Source organism: Acomys russatus, chromosome 21, assembly GCF_903995435.1.
Source record: "Acomys russatus chromosome 21, mAcoRus1.1, whole genome shotgun sequence".
Taxonomy (NCBI): domain Eukaryota; kingdom Metazoa; phylum Chordata; class Mammalia; order Rodentia; family Muridae; genus Acomys; species Acomys russatus.
The window spans coordinates 894,308-912,051 of NC_067157.1; the positions used below are offsets into that span (position 1 = coordinate 894,308).

Below are 17,744 nucleotides of genomic sequence, written 5' to 3' on the forward strand. Positions count from 1 at the left end.
TAGTTTTAGATGGAATGATATAAATGGCTTGTTTAGAGCTGAGCATTAAATTACAACTTATTCTCTGTATCCTGAATAGCTGTAAGCCTCTGTTTTCGTTGCTCATTGCAAAGAGGAGCTTTTCTGTTTAAGGTTAATAGTTGAATTCCAGTCATAATTGCAGTCACCAAGAAAGGACGACATCTGGGACACAGACAGCTAACCAGCAGAGGTGAGTTGGATGTGGGCCACAACCTACATTGTCTGACATCCCAAGGGGGCCTGAGATATACCTGAATAACTTTAGCTTGGCTCTCTCTCTGCCCACTCCTCACTGCCCTGACCCATCTGAGACACAACAAAACAACATTACCCCCAGACATTAAAAGTGGGAGATTTCAACACCCCACTCTCACCAATGAACAGATCATCAAGACAGAAATAAAATGGAGAAATAATGAAACTAATAGATGTCATGAATCAAATGGACCTAACCAGATATCTACAGGACATTTCAGCACTTCACGGATTTCTGAGTTGGAAGCCAGCCCAGTCTACAGAGTGAGATTCAGGACATCCAGAGCTATACAGAGAAACCCTTTAAAAAAGAAAAGAAAAGAAAAGAAAAGTGAAATGACAACAAATGGTGGTGAGGATGTGAGGAAAAGGAGAACTTATACACTATCGGTTGGAGGACAAACTAGTGTGTCGACTAGGGAAATCACCATAAAGTTTCTTTCAAAAACTAGACCCAAATTACCAAATGACCCAGCTACATCACTCCTTGGCATATGCCCAAAGAAACCTACATCCTACTACCAAGATCCTTGCTCATCCTTGTTCACTGTTCTTCTATTTGCAAATGCCAGGATATGCAATCAGTCTACTTATCAATCAACTGGTGAATAAATAATGAAAATGTTACTTAAGCACAATGAAATTTTATTTAGCTGCAAAGAAATATGAAGTCATAAATTTGTAGGTAAATGGATAGAAATGGAAGACTGGTTTCTAGGGTCCTGAACTTAAGTGATTTTTGTTTACCCACAGGCTTCTATATTTGAAAATGAAGATTGTTAAATCTAGACAACATCATAGTAAGAACTGAAACAGAATAAACATTCCAAACAGCAAGAGGTCTTTACTTTTTAGAGAAAATGTGCATTTGTCTTCTAAGAAATTCTATTTTCAGTATTAGATTCTTAAATAATGTTTAGATACTTTTGGACTGTGCTGATACTCATTAGAAATGGCAGAAATATACCTAAGTTTCAGAGAGCAATAAAGTAAAAAATTTGATTATTGTAATTACCAAAACAGGTTTCCTACATCATTCCCATTGGTTTGTATAAAAAAATTAATATGTAAACTTGACGCGAACAAAATATTTTAATCTGAAATAGTATAAAATAGATGATGGTAACGATACAAAATTAATAATTTGTACATCTTAAAAGAATAGGCACAGACTTTTTTTTTAAACCATGAAACATTTATTTTGTGTGCATTCCTGGGGGGCATGTGCTTCATAGTGTGTGTGTGTATAGGTCATAGGGCAGCTGAAGGCATTTGCATTCCAGAGAATGAACACAGGACTGCAGCTTTGGTGCCAGGTATCTCTTACAACCACAGAAACTTGACTCATAAAAACACTGAGGTTTGGAGAATTTGAAAACGTTTGCATTTTCTTTCCTTTTATATGATCTGTGACATTATCATCTGGTTTCTTAGTTATAATGATTAAATTAATATATTCATTCAAACTGTTTACCCATATATCTGAGTTCATGTTTTTAAATATCTTCTATTTTTAGCTATTCCAAAGCTCTCCTGAATACTGATGACTATTAATATTCATGTAACACATATATGTTCTTTTTCGATGTAAATTTGAACAAAATTATGAACATAAAAACCAGGAGTAGTGGTGCACAATTTTAATCCTAGTGCACGGGAGAGGGAGGCAGAGGCAGGTGGATTTGTGTGAATTTTTTTATTGCCAGCCAAACTAGTTTACTTAGTAATTTTCGGGCCAGCTAGGGCTACAAAATGAGATACTGTCTCTCTCTGTCTCTGTCTCTACACACACATACACACAGTGTGTGTATGCACATATGTATCTTATACATATGTGATAACAGAATTCTAATACATTGTAAAAAGACTTAGTTTCAATTTTGTATCTCTTTAAGGAAGGCATTATTAAAAACATATACTTATGAGGGAAAAAACACATTTTTTAATAACTATGTCGATCTGAAAGGCAAATAGCAAACACACAAAATAAGGTAATTTACTTTTATTTTCTACCAGAATTTAAAAAGGTATAAGGCAAATGAGTTGTAATTTTGGGAAAGCCTTACAGCTTTCAACTTTTAAGTATCAATGGTAGAGAAGATCAGCATTTTTTGTTTGTTTGCTTTCAATGAGACAGGGTTTCATCATAGTCCTGCTGGCCTTGAACTCATGGATCCACCTGTGTGTATTACCATACCCATCAAGATCACTTACTTTAAAAGACTTACATAGCAAAACAAACATATAGAATAAGATGCATTTATTATTTCATATTTTACAGTAGGTTTGTTGTAGCCAAATGGAATTCCAATCCTGACCCATGAGAATGATTGCAGAAAAGATGCAAAGAGGTCTAAGATAAAATGGAGTTGGCAGCATTCTCAGTATAACATAGATTAATTTAGTAGTCTTCAAAGATGTGCAAAATAGAAAGGGATTATAATTATTACCTGGGCAACGTATGCAGAATCTGATATGAGGGAGAAACTGTCCATCTCTCCACGGCTTATGTAGGTCTGAAGCAGGATGTTTATTTTTCCATAACTATTTTCCACACCTCCAGGAGCTGAGAGTTCACAGAAATTATTTAACAAGGCATCTAATTCCTCTATTTCCTCTTCTCTGACCTAGAATAATTAATATTTTGATAATAATACTTTAGTTGTATTAATGAAAAATTTCTTGTCCACATTAAACTTCAGTGTATGTTTGTATAAGCTTCCACTTTATATGACAACACTTTCCTTCTTTAGCGCTGGAAATATTACTTTTCCAACAGGTAGTTGTAAAATACAATATGAAACTATCTTGAAACTGATACAATTATTTTATTATTCATAACTAATATTAAACTTGCCATTGACATATAAAAATTTGCTATGCCATAAAAATTAAACTATCTGACCTTATCACCCTTCAATTGATGAGATTTCCTTTTTCATTTGATCAGAGTTAAGCCTCTGCCCAGCTAGATTAGGACAAACTTGATTATCTTCAAATGCATTCATTATAGTCACATATTTTTATAAGGCATAGCACATTCATACTTTAAAGTTGTGAAGTCCTTTGTTTCAAAGTATTGAAGGTTTTACTGTTAGTGAGATTAAATTACAATATGGACAATGTAGAACTATTAAAATCTAAATAGGAATCATGCATTTATCTTGATTTTTCTTCAATAGCTTTACGTTTCAGTAGTCCAAAAGTTAACCACTTGTCTTATTCAATAATTTCTCTCTCCCGCCACCCCTGTACCTACAGGTCTCATTATGTAACTCTGTGTGGCCTAGAACTTAATATAGAGACAAGGATGCCCTCAAACTCACAGAGTTAGGACTAAAGGTATATACTACTACCCCAACTTTATTTGATAGTTTCAATACTACAAAAATCTACAAAATTATTGATCTGTGTCAAAAGCAACAAATGATATGAGGTACAATTTTAGGATAGTAGACATTGTTGATATGTTGATACTCCAAATGTAGTTTGATGTTTAATTCAAATGTGTGAGAAATAGCAATTAATTATAAGCTTTGATAAATGAATTGATGTACTTATGTCATATATGTGTAATTCTAACTTGAAGTAATCTTACCTTAATTTGATCAAATTCTTCAGCCTTGGAGACAATAGCAAAGATATCACCTTCTGTTTTGTGTGCATCAAAGAGTTCATTAAATGTCTGTCAAAACAAATACATTTGATTAAAATTAAAAGTCCAATGACGTGTTCTAAGTTACATAACTTACTACAAATTCTACACACTTAGAGAAATGGAACCTTAGACCATATAGATATTTGTTGTATAATATTCCAAATCCTCAGTTTATAGGCATCATCAAAGTAAGAAGATCTAGTAGAGTAAAAAGATAAATAAAGGCAGATATTAACAAAACCCTACATTACATGCCTAAAACAAAGTTCATCAAAACATTTTGGCCTGCGTATACAGAAATTTGATCTCGATCACTCATTAACATTAAATTAATCATATTTCATATAAAATTCAAAGAAATAAGTAGAAAACAGAGTAATCTAGCAATTCTCATAATACTGACTTTTAATCAATGACACTGGATGAAGAAAAGCCTGAAAGGGTCATATGGTATCAAGACAGAGGACAAAAGTTTGTGGAAGAACTACCAACAAGTTTAGGACTTGGCTTGGTATCAGTATGCTAACAAACAGACATGCAAGAAAAGTTGTGTAATAGAGAAAACGGCCGACAACGAGTGGGTGATGGAAGGAGATGGGTTGAAGAATTCCCAGATCATAGTTATAGATAATATATGCCAAAGGTTTTTAAATAAATCTGTTGTACAAATATAAGGTTTATTTTGGAAAATACAGGGACAAACTAGTATTTCCTAAGATCTGTTCTATGTATGAGCAAACAATAAATGGGTACAAGAGCTAAATTTCATATAAACTGGTGTTTTTGCATTTGGAGAAATGTAATTGGAATGGTTTTTACACTAAAATATTTACAAAAGCATAAAACAAAAATAAATATAAAATTCAAAATATGACCATAAAGTATTCTCATGACTGATCATTGTTACTTACCAAGATGCACTGACACACATTATAAACACAGAGAATATGGAAAAACTAATATGTGGATGTTAAAGTGGCATGGCACCTCATCTGACACAGGATCAATTCAAAGGGCAGAAAATAAGCCAGGCATGTTGGTGCATGCCCAGTAGCCAGCATTTGGGAGGTGGAGTTGGCAGTCATTTGCATTAGAAACTCAGAGACCAGAGGTGACCACAAAATTGAGACCCTGAACCTATAACCATTATTAGAAAACAAACAATTGGGAAAAAAACAAAAAATAAAAATGAAGTTGCCATTGTAGGTTTGAAATATTAAGCTTTGTAAATCCCTAAGGTGCCAAAGTTAGTTGGGCCTGGTGACTTACAATTTAACTGTACCTACTGGTTCTTAGTATGATTCAATTATTTCTTTTTTTACTTTTTATTAAAAAACAAAAAACTTACTAAATTATTTGTCTTAACTAGAGGTTCTATTGCTGCAATGAAACACCAAAACCAAAAAGCATGTTAGGGAGGAAAGGGTTTATTCAGCTTACACTTCCACATTGCTTTCATCACCAAAGGAAGTCAGGATAGGAACTCAAACAGGGCAAGTTCCTGAAGGTAGACGCTGATACAGAGGCCATGAAGGGATGCTGCTGTTCAGGCTGGCTCCTCATAGCTTGCTCAGTTTCCTTTCTTATAGAAGCTAGGACCTCCAGTCCAGGAATGGCACCACCCACAATGGGCTGGGTCCTCCTGCACTGATCTCTAATAGAGAAAACGCCTTACAGCTGGATCTCATGGAGGCATTTCCTCACCTGAGACTCCTTCCTCTCTGATGACTTTAGCTTATGTAAGGTTGACACAAAACCAGCCAGTATACTATCATTTCCCAATTAATATATTCTGGAATTTATTCCTAAGGACTCAGCAATATGTTCCACATGCTTTAGAAGTTCACTGACTGGGTTGGCAAAGGGCCCAGACTATTTAAAATTTTATCTATACATTGTCAAAAGTGAGGGTATTATTAAGTTAGCAGAAATACATTTTGTTATATTAGTGTTTTGTTATTTTTGCATTATCAGCATATTCTGAAGACTAGAAATTATTTGGAAAAAATGAAGATATTGCTGTATTTTTTCCATTCAGTACAATACCTCAATGGTGTTGTATTTAATATAGTAGTGGCTGGCAGTTCTCCCCAAATCAGTGGAGGAAAAGTAGCCAGTTCGTTCTTCAAAACGAATCATCTTAGCTTTATCGAGCTTTTGTCCAACTTCAATAACTAGCTGTTCTCGATGCTTTCTTAATGTTGGGTCAATCTATATGAAAGAAATAGAGGCAATATATATAAATTTATGAAACTGCTTAGAAAGTCTTTGCACATGCCTACTTATGGAAATTGCTTTTTCTTAAGAGTTTATATTTAAATTAAGTTCATTTTTAAAATGTCACATAAAAATGTATGTATTAAAGGTACAGTGTGTGTTTATATTAATATACACATTTGGCATGATTAAACATGCGTATCTCTTTAAACATTTATTTACCATTTCTTTATCTCAAAAACTCTTCTTCTAGCTTTGTGAAATACACAGCCTGTTTTATTATATGTCATCACCTATAGAACGATAGCATGTAAAAATTACCTCCTTTTAGGTATCTGTAACTCAGTACACATTGACCAAAATTTCCACATCCTTGTTCTTGTCAGCCTCTGGTAATCACCATGATATTCTCAACTTATATTTTACAACATTTTCAGTTTTCACATGTGAGTAACATTGTCTTTTGTATGTCTGGATCATTTAATCTGGTCCACAATTTCTCACTTCATGTATGTAGTCATAAATGACAGCATTTCATTCTTTTTTACTGCAGAATACCATTCTCTGTATGTATGAAACACATATTGCTTGTTCACCCATCAATTGATGGAGACATGGGTTGGGTACTGTGAAATTTGCTGCTGTGAATACAGGAATGTAGATGTCCTTTCAACATATTGATATAATTTGTTTTATATATGTGTGCATTTATGACTATTTTAATATTTAAAAAACAATTAGCTGGACAGTGGTGGTGCACACCTTTAATTCCAGCACTCACACGACAGAGGCAGGTGGATCTCTGTGAGTTTAAGGCCAGCCTGGTTTACAAAATAATTCCAGGACAGCCAGCCAGGGCTACAGAGAAACCCTTCCTGGAATAACCAAAAAAAAACAAAACAAAACAAAACAAAACAAAACAAAAACAAAAAACAAAAAAACAACAACAACAACAACAAAAAAAAAAATCTGCACATTCAATTCACACATTCTCTTCAAATATTCTAGAATCTAACAAAGATAGTTATATCTGTAATAGTCCAGACATACTTGAGGTGAGACAAAAAATTCTTTCCTATGAGAAAACAAATATCTTAAAAGTATTCAGGCACATTAGTATTTCATTAAAAAAAAAAAAAATGGTGAGAGTGCTTTCCCTAGTCAAGATCCATAAAAAGAAATCCTTTCATAATTAGTTCAACTGTTCTTGATAAATGCCTATGCATTTTCATAACTTCTGACAGAAAAGACTATTTTGCTTATTATAATATATGCAAAGAATAAAAAGAAATTGTCTTTTTTTCTTTTTAATGCCATTGAATCTATTACAATACCTTCTATGTTGTTGCTTTGGATTTTTGAGCTGGTGTCACAATGTAATCTAGGATGCCTCCCCACCCTCATAATTCTTTTATCTTGGCCTCTTGGGAGCTAAGTTAACAGACATGTGTCACAACAACCTGTCCTAGCTTTTTTTTTATAAACAGAAATTAAGATATTTAATGTGATATCTGAAATATTGCATATGCACCACACACATATTTGTATATATACACATAATAAGTCTTTAAGATACTTCTTTAGCTATATGGAATGAGGTAAAATAAGACCTTTATTAGAATGGAAAAGTATTTTAAAAATCTAATGAATTAATATTGCTATAATTTACTTTAAATTAGGTCTTTATTAGAGACAAACTTTAAAAATCAGAAACACAAGGCAAAGAGGCCTCTGTTGCAGGTTAGGTAAGATGGCCTAAGGAGCCATGACAACAGATATAAAGTTTTTATTATTGACTATGTGATGTTGCACTTAGTTCATTAAAACAAACAAAAACAACAAAACACTTATTAATCAGATGATACAAAGGTATTAAATGTAAGTTAAACTACCTCTATTTATGTTGGTAAAAATTTTATCCTTACAAATTTATGTTGAAAATAAAATAAGACACATAATTAAACAAAGTAAAACATCGTTAAAGACATTGATAGGGTGTGTCATAAAGTAAAGGCATTTGTCACTAGGCCTCAGGACTCAACTTGATGCCTGTAACTAACATGATGGAAAGAGAGAACCAACTCCTTCAAGTTATCCTCTAGCATATGCCTCTCCTTCAGATAAATAAAGAAACAGACACCTTTATGCTGGAGAACAATATAAAATTACATATAATATCAACTTTATATTTTAAAATAAAAATGATGTTATCTTATTCTAAGATTTGATATTCTTTGCTCCTGAAAATATATGTAATTAGTTACCAGTTCTGGTGCAATGATAAAATAGCATATCAAAAACACCTTAGAGGAGAAAGAGGGTTTATTTTACTTAATATTCTAGAGGGACCAAGTTCATCATGGAACGAAAGGCATGGAAACAGTCATGGAAGCATAAGAAGAGCAGGAAGCTGGCTGACTACAATTTAACACATACAGGAAGCAGAAACAGAGAATAAGAAGTGATATACACAGACGGGTGTGGTGGCACACGCCTTTAATCCTAGCACTTGGGAGGCAGAAGGAGGCAGATCACTGTGAGTTCAAGACCAGCCTGGTCTATAAAGGGAGTCCAGGACAGCCAAGGCTAACAGAGAGAATCTGTCTTGGGGAAAAAAAAAAAAAAAAGGGATATATACTAGCCCACTATCAGTGTCATACTTCCTTCATCAAGCCTCCACCTCCAACAGTTGTATAGCAATGGCTCTCAACCTTCTTAATGCTGCTACCCTTTAATACAGTTTCTCATGTTGTGGTGACCCCCAGTGATAAAATTATTTTCCTTGCTATTTTATAACTGTAATTTTGCTACTATTTTAGTTATAATATAAATATCTGATATGCAGGACATCTGATATGCGACCCAAAGGGCTCACGATTTGCAGGCTGAGAACCACTGTTCTATAGCCTTTCCAATCAGACCCATCAACTGAGCATGAAATGTTCAAATACAGGAAGGAGCCTATGCATTCAAAATACCACATATGTAGCAGGTTTAGTTTTATCCTTTTGAAAATGTCTGTAATACCCACAATTATTCTCACAATTATTCTCACAATTCTTATATTTGTATTATGAACAGCCAGTGTTTACTGCTTAACAAGTATCAAGTTACAGGTTATAATGTGCTTATATTTAGCAGCCAATTAATTTGGCTGTAACACAAAAAGCATCCACTTGGAGACCAGCATACACTTCAATAAAGGAAAAAAGGCTAATGGAATCCGTTCCAGGGTAAAATCCAAATATATAAACCTAGAGATTTCAGAGTAGTAGCCTTGGTACTATTTATTGCTTCTGTCTTAATTTTAAAAAATTGACTGCATAGAAAAAGGAAAAACAAAAAAGCTCCAAGATTGCTTCTTATAGGAGGATCAGATATGTTTATCAGTAATTGGAGAAACATTTTGAGTTAAATTAAACTATTTTTTGATAATTTTGACTTGATATAAGTGAATATCCATACGATGATAGTGAAATAATGTTTTCATTAGACCACAACAGGATTTTATCTGTAATTAGGGAGCACTTACAGCATATAAGCAGAATTCTGAAGGAAAAAACATGATCATATGGAGTCTGTAAGCCATATGGACCACACAACCATAAAGCTCATAGGAAAGCCTGTCACCACGTGTGTCCAATTCTCAGTCTGCCTATGCACTGATACATGAAAGTGATCCTGGCCTCCAAGAAGTTACGATGATAACTCATCACTGCCACCACTTAAAAATTACAGAATAGGGGGTAAAGCAATTTGAGAAGAGGAACAGATTATATATAACATAAGTCTATTATTAAAACATGGCCATAAATTTCTTCCCACCCAGTTTACTCACAAACTAATATATCAGCTTAAAACAAACATAGCAAATGGAAATGGATCTAAAAATGGTAAGATCATAACAGTATTAGTGGTAAAAGAGATCTAAAGAAAGTAATATAATGATCAAGGCCAATTTCACTTTCCTCAGCGTTTTCTAAAAAACACTAGAGCTCTCAAATTCTCTTCCATGTCTCTAACTCTTTTCCAAATGAGGTGAGAGTAACAAGTATTTATCCTCACATTATGAAAGCATCACACAACCCAAGAGGCCTTAAGGCTTTTTTTCCCCAAGCAAATGAGCTTTCTACCTGGTACGCTTTATGACTGATGCCATATGCTAATGGATTTGCTCTCATCCGCACATAGAGGTAAGTGTAACTTATCCACTTCACTGCTTCTTCCACATTGGTGACTGTTCCCAGAGCAATCTGCAGATTAAAAATACAGCAGAAATTAATGCATTAAAGACAAACAAATATTATAGCAAAGACTATCTTGCCAGAAATTGTTTTGAAAATCAGTCATTTTATTGTATTTTTTAAAGGCAAGCACAATTGGAGGCACATTTTTTCAAATTTATTAAACAGAACTGCTGTCTCATTTCATTAAAAATAGTACAACAGAAATTATGTTAAAAAGCAGAGTTTATTCAATTTTATGGCTTTTGATTTTTTTCCACAAGTAGACTTTAATTTATACAGTATTAAGGATTTTGATGTATTTGCTACTTTTTTCTTATTCAGTTTAATATTCACTTTGTTTAGTTTCACCTAATTTTCTGAAAAGTTTAATGTAAGTATGTAATAATAATATAACAAAGTCCTACTACTTGCATGAATATGTGCAGCTATTATCAAAAACACAGAAGGAAAGTTAGCTTTATTTCTAAAGAAACCCTCAGCCTTGGGACAGATACACAAATGGAACAAATAGGAAATTGTAACATTTCTATAAAAAAATCAAACAGGTTTATACATATTAATACTTATAATTAAAAAGATAACCTGCGAAGAATGGTGGCTACAACTCCTTCACATGGGGGCTGTAGCCGCAGTATTTGAGGCTAGTTTGGGCAAAATAGTGACAAGATTCTGTTTCCAAAGCAGTAACAACAATAAAAACAAAGATGAAAACAACTGTCTAACAAAATAAGGAATACTTTTATTATTAAGAAAAAATTTAAATGTGTGGACTACAATAAAAAATAAATGTTTTTGATTATACTCAGAAAATAAAAAATGTGTAATATGACATTTTAATATATTTTTGACATGTACTAATTTAATTAAACAAAATATTAATAATTTAAAAATACAATTGACATGAGATCTGTAAAGAAGATAATTATTAGACAATAATGACATTAATAGAATTTTAATTAGAAACTTATTACAAGATGTATCTGATTATCCAGCATACCAACAGAAGAAGTACCAGTGCTTTCTGGAAGAGTGTCCTAAGTGTAAAACTTGACACTTATGATTTCTCTATAAATCCTTAGCTGAATTCAATGTGCTCTGTATAAATTATTACATCTTTGGAGGAAAGCAAAACAAGGAAAAGTAACTAAGGTACTAATATTAAAGAAACTGAAACTTCAATTTGCTTTATTTCTACATAACTTTATAGATCAAATTATGAAAACTCATTTTAGCATTTATACTATAAAAATGTCATATGTTTTAATTCTTATCATTTCAATTTTATATAACTAATTCTGACAGATATATGTGTGGATAAGCTGGTAATGTAGTGCAGAGGTAGATGTTTAGAAGATACAAGGCCGTATACTGAATCCTTAACACTGCCCCATAGCCCTATGGGGGAAAAAAAAAAAAACTAAATTTGAGCCAATAAACAGCTGCATATAATTACTGAAGAATTATAGGTATGAACCAGGCACAGTGGCACACACCTGTAATCTCAGCCTTCTGAGAGGCAGAGGCAGGTGATCTCTGTGAGTTCAATGCCAGCCTGGTCTACAAGGCAAACACAGGACAGCCTAAGCTACACAGAGAAACTCTGTCTTGAAATACAAAACACCAAACCAAACCAAACCAAACCAAACCAAACCAAACCAACCAAACCAAAGGATTACAGTTAGAGCAGTCAAATGATTTCTATTCTGCATGGGCAAAAGAAATTTGTTTGGCCAAGCTGTGGTGGAGCACACCTTCAATCCCATCACTTAGGAAACAAGCAGGTGGATCTCTATAAGTTTGAGGCCAGACTGATCTAGAGTGATTTTCAGAACAGATAGGCTACACAGAAAAATCCTGTCACAAACAACCAAACAAACAAACAAACAAACAAGTCAGGAACAACAACAAAAAAGAAAATTTTTTGAAATCTATTTGTGTATCCCAAGTTTCTGCCATCACTGTTTATTTTTGTAGTGTTTCTATATATAATCTATAATATCTAACTACTAGCCAATTTAATCTTAGATATCATACAGGCCCATATGGAACAGTATTCACAAAATTAAAGGATTAAACACATTCATTGGGAGTTGTATATGCCTGGAATTACTGCTCTCACGAGGCTAAACCAACAGAATACTGCAAGTCAGGCCAACCTGAGCCACATAATGACCATTCACCAAAAAACAAAAAAAGAAACAAAAACCGACTCAGAGCTATTACACTTCATATGCACACTGCATACATGGTGTTTGAGAAAAACCGTTTAAGGCATGGTATGTAACCAGTCACCCTTGCTCCCCTTACACTTCTATCACACAGCGCCTGTGTATGTGGTGACGTCAAATGGTTACTTCATTCCTGTGCCGGAAACTCACCAGCATCATTATTCTCCAAGCATTACCATCCAGCTGCAGTGCTGACTTAAAGGATCTTTATCCTGTGAAACTTTTTTAGAACTCCTACAGCACCTGTTTTCTTTTTCCTTCACTAACTTGGATTGTCTCCAAAAACGCTTTTAAAATGTTCAGATGTTGACACTGCTGGACCTTAAACATTTTGACTTGAAATGGTCCTTTGAAAAGTTAAAAAAATTAATAAAAATTTAAAAAATTAGTTTGATAATATAACTAAATATCATATACCTCCCTCTCCTATTTAAAACTACGTGACATCAGGCATTTTGGTAAAAGTTCATTAGGTGTGACAAGCCTGCTAGCTTCCTACATTTGTTGAACAGATTACTCTTTCTAGTCTAGTGACAATGTGAGTTCCCTAGTAAGGGGAGTAGAGCTGTCTCTGACTTTTTACCCTGCGTCTGTATCCTTCTCCCCTAGCTGGGCTGCCTTTCTGGTCCCAAAGGAAGAGGATGTGTTTAATCCTGCTGTGACCTGAGATATGAGGGTGAGTTGGTACCCCTTATGGGCTCTCTGCTCTGAGGAGAGAGGTAAATGGGGCATGAATGTAGGACTTGGCGGGGGGCTGGTATCAGGCTATAAAGTGATTATAAAAAACCAAAGATATATCAATTTGGATAGACAAAAAAAAATTGTCATACTTTATACACTTATTATTGTAGAAACCTTAGTTTGCAATAAAATGCTCAACAACAAAATCTACATATATATGGGTATGTATGATATCTTATGAAGTATGAACTAATTTCCTTATGATCATATAACATTATTTTAAAATAAAAGAAATGAAGATTTTATAAAACAAAATAAGCTTGATAAATAAATTAATATGAGTAAACTGCTGTTGCTATCTCTGGTAAGATGAAAAGGGAGGGGGTAGGCATAACTCATTTACTCAAGTAATGAAAATATTCTAATCATTCACAAAAAGGAAAAACCTTAAACAGAAAAATAGATGTTTATTTCATGATATATCTTACTTTGAGGCTAGTCCTTTATTGCCACCTTGTGACAGAAATGAGAAGTTACTTGTAACTATAAGCTGCCACCTGGTGACAGTTTTTTCATGGTATATCTTTGAAATTTACTCATTCATCATGGAAGTCAGCAGCAAGCATTCTGTTCGTGTGCACAGAAACATGATCCCTGACTACAAGGAAGGTCCCTCTCCATGAAGTTGGAACATATAACCACTGGGAAAACTATTACAAACTCAACATCCCTGCCTCACAATGGGACCATTCAACAATGGTTTTCAAATATTTCATGTGTGAATAATGAAAATGTTACACTATAAAGTCTATTGAAGAAAATATAACTCATCCCATTTGGAAATTGAGTTATATTACTTAAGTAACACTTACAGGTTTTATTAAAGTTTAATATGTAAGGATACTTTTGTTATTTGTATCATATCTTTTGAAAATTGATCAAAACCATATAAAATCTAAATAAAATTTATAATCATACATGTATATACATGTGTATGACTCTAGGCACGATACATACTTTATAATACATGAAAAAATTTATCCCCCCAGTCACTTATTTCAAGGCTCGAAGTAAGCATATAGAGCTGGATATCAAGGGACTATCAAAAATCAGTAACTCAATTGTGGTATGTGTCATAGGGCAGGCATGTAATAGATTTTTCACAAGTCTAAGAGAGTACTATTTTATAAGTAAGAAAAAATAAAAACAAACAAATAAAAAAAGAAAACTTGGACACTGAGGGTGATGAGAGCAGAGGAAAACCTTTCTAGAAAGGCAAAGGACTTCTGATGGAAAGTAATTAGAGGCTGACTGGAGAAGCATGGTCAGGCTCTGAGGCCTTTATATGTAAGTGGGGTATATGTACAGTGTGTATACTACGTATGAATATCCATACAGCATGCGTGCTCATTGTGTACATGTGGGATTCATCTGAAGAATAAATATTAGAATATAGGAAAATTATCCTAGCTTTAAAGAATGGCTTAGATTTAAAGGATGGCTTACTAGAATAGAGTAGAAGCATAGTGATGTCTTTTGAAAACATGTTAAAAAGCTGCGAACACTGCTTTTCTCTCAGTGCAAACTCAAGTGGCTTCATAAAGAGAATGCACTAGTGACCTTTCAGCTTTATGATTATGGAGTTACTTCATTAGGCCTCAATGAGCAAAGATGTGCATAATAAATTTGCTTTCAAATTATACTTAATGTATTCATCTAATTAGTCAAAATTATATTCACAGAGTCATAGCCATTAGTAGTTTAACTTGACCTTTGTGTTAACCATTACCAATGTTGAATCTTAAAAAAGATGTGGCAAATATAAATCTGTGATCTTAATACTACAACACAGATTCCTGCTATAGGTTGATTTGTATTTGATTTCCACAGTTTTACCAACTTTAATTGCACATTTAACTTTTATTATCATCAGGAAACTTGACAAGTTCTACTTGAAATTTCAGTAGAACAAGGTAAAAAAAATTAGCAATAACTACCTCACTATAAAGGCTAAAAATGTGAAAATATGGATGCCCTTTATGTAAATAAATGGAATTATGCTCAGAGTGAGGTGACATTTCTGAAAATGGCATATCTATTAAGTAGTTAATGATGAACATATGGACCCTCACTCACTTGATTCTCAGGGAATGGCTAGTTTCACTTATGCTATTCTATTGTTCTAAAGGATAAGAACACTAGGTTTATTACTTAAAAAGTGGTCAAAGATATTAGTTCTAAACTGACTAAAATTTAGATCCCATAAACTTTAAAATGAAGCTATACAGATATGGATTCACTGGGATTCTGACTGCTGTGACAAAATTCCATAAGCAAGAGCAAGTAGGGGAGGAAAGGATTTATTTTATCTTAAGCTTATGGTCCATCATTTGGGGAAGTCAGGGCAGGAACCTGGAGGGATGAGTTGATGCAGAGGTCATGGAGGAGTGCTATTTACTGGCTTGTTCCTCATGGCTTACTTAGTAGCTCTCTTATAGCACTCACGACCCAGGGCTGTGACCATCCATGGTGAACTGGGTTGCCTCATAACAATCATCAGTCAAGAATATGTACCATAGGCTTGCCCATAGTCCAATTTGGTGAAGTCACTTTTTCTTTTCTTTTTTCAATTTTTTATTTTATTTAATTCATTCATATTACATCTCAATTGTTAGGCCATCCCTTGTATCCTCCAATTCCTCCTCCCTCCCTCCCGCTTCCCCCCTACCCCTCTCCCTTATGACTGTGACTGAGGGGGACCTCCTCCCCCTGTATATGCTCATAGGGTATCAAGTCTCTTCTTGGTGACCTGTTATCCTTCCTCTGAATGCCACCAGGTCTCCCCATCAAGGGGACGTGGTCAGAAATGTGGCCCCGGAGTTTGTATGAAAGTCAGACCTCACTCTCCACTCAACTGTGGAGAATGTCCTGTCCATTGGCTAGGTATGGGTAAGGGTTTGAAGTTTACTGCCTTTATTTTCCTTGGCTGGTGCCATAGTTTGAGCAGGAAGGACCCCAGGACCCAGATCCGCCCGTCATAATGTTCTTCTTGTAGGTTTCCAGAACCTTCTGGATCCTTCTATTTCCCCATTCTCCCATGCTTCTCGCACCTCAAGTCCCAATAGGATGTCCTCCCCTCTGACCCACTTTCCTGGTAAGTAAAGTCTTTCAGGGACATACCCCTTGGGCTAGTGTCTCGATATAAGTGAGTATATACCATTTGTCTCTTTTTGCTTCTGGGTGAACTCACTCATCACTTTTTCAACTGAAGTTCTCTCTTCCAAACTGAGTCTCTAGCCTGTACCAAGGTGACATAAAAACCAGCCAGCACAACCTGCATTTACTGTGAAGTCGGAGAAAATATTGCTGAGATTTTAAAGTAAAGTACCAAGGAAATATATTTATTTTAACTTACTACATTTTACATACGATGACACAAATCTAAGCTCTATCAAATAAACTAGATTTAGAATTTAATGGACCTATGTTTGAATACTATGTTAAAAAATCAACTTAAGTGATCTTGAGGTGTTACAGATATCCATGGATATCACTGGATATAATGACTCAGAAAATACAAGAATGCTCATGAGACATCCACTCATTGACTTCCCTCTTTTCATTAAAAAATAATTAGTATATATCTATGTGTATCATGTGTGCCATAGCATAAGTGTGGAGGCCAGTAGACAATGTATAGTAGTTCATTATTTCCCTCTACCACATGGGTCCTAGGCTTTAGGACAATTGCCTTTACCCATTGGGGGGGGGTGGGTGTGTGTGTGTGTGTGTGTGTGTGTGTGTGTGTGTGTGTGTGTGTGTGTGTGTGTGTGTGTGTGTGTGTGTGTGTGTGTGTGTGTGTGTGTGTGTGTGTGTGTGTGTGTGTGTGTGTGTGTGTGTGTGTGTGTGTGTGTGTGTGCGTGCGTGCGTGTGTGTTTCCCCTAATCTCTATTCACACCTTCCCAAAATTAGCTATCCTTCTGACCTCAACTAGAGCTTCCATAGACAAAGGTTGTTTGTTTGTTTTTTGCAGCAACTGCCTGGCACCTAAAGTATTTTCTCCTTCTGAACCGTTTGGCAACATCTGCTACTCTTTGGATGCTACTGCACTGTGCTTCCAGGAGCTCTGATCCTCCTTTGGCCACTACTCTTAACAGAGAGAATGGTGTGAATTTGCTTTTCATTCTCTAGAAAGGAAAGGTGAAGAACACAAGTAGGATGCAACAGACACTTCTATAAGCTACTAAGACGTATTTGTGACTCCTTCATTTACTTCATGCTTAAATGAAAGCTATTAAAATAAGACAACTTCAGGCGAAGAAAGGAAACTGGCATAGGAAAGTGTTGAACACTACAGCAAAAAATTAAAATGCCATGAAAACTGAAAACACAGTTAATATTTGACATATATATGCTAAATTGTTTAAAATGTTTATA

The 17,744-nt window shown here is 34.6% G+C and overlaps 1 protein-coding gene across 1 annotated transcript in view; it reads right to left on the reverse strand.

The window, feature by feature from the left end:
• The window catches only part of Ascc3 (activating signal cointegrator 1 complex subunit 3), a 282,919-nt gene that overhangs the window by 130,713 nt on the left and 134,462 nt on the right, over positions 1–17,744 (reverse strand). The window contains 4 exon segments of the mRNA XM_051164237.1: positions 2,727–2,903; positions 3,875–3,961; positions 5,981–6,145; positions 10,285–10,404. Coding sequence (XP_051020194.1) covers positions 2,727–2,903; positions 3,875–3,961; positions 5,981–6,145; positions 10,285–10,404 — 549 coding nt within the window.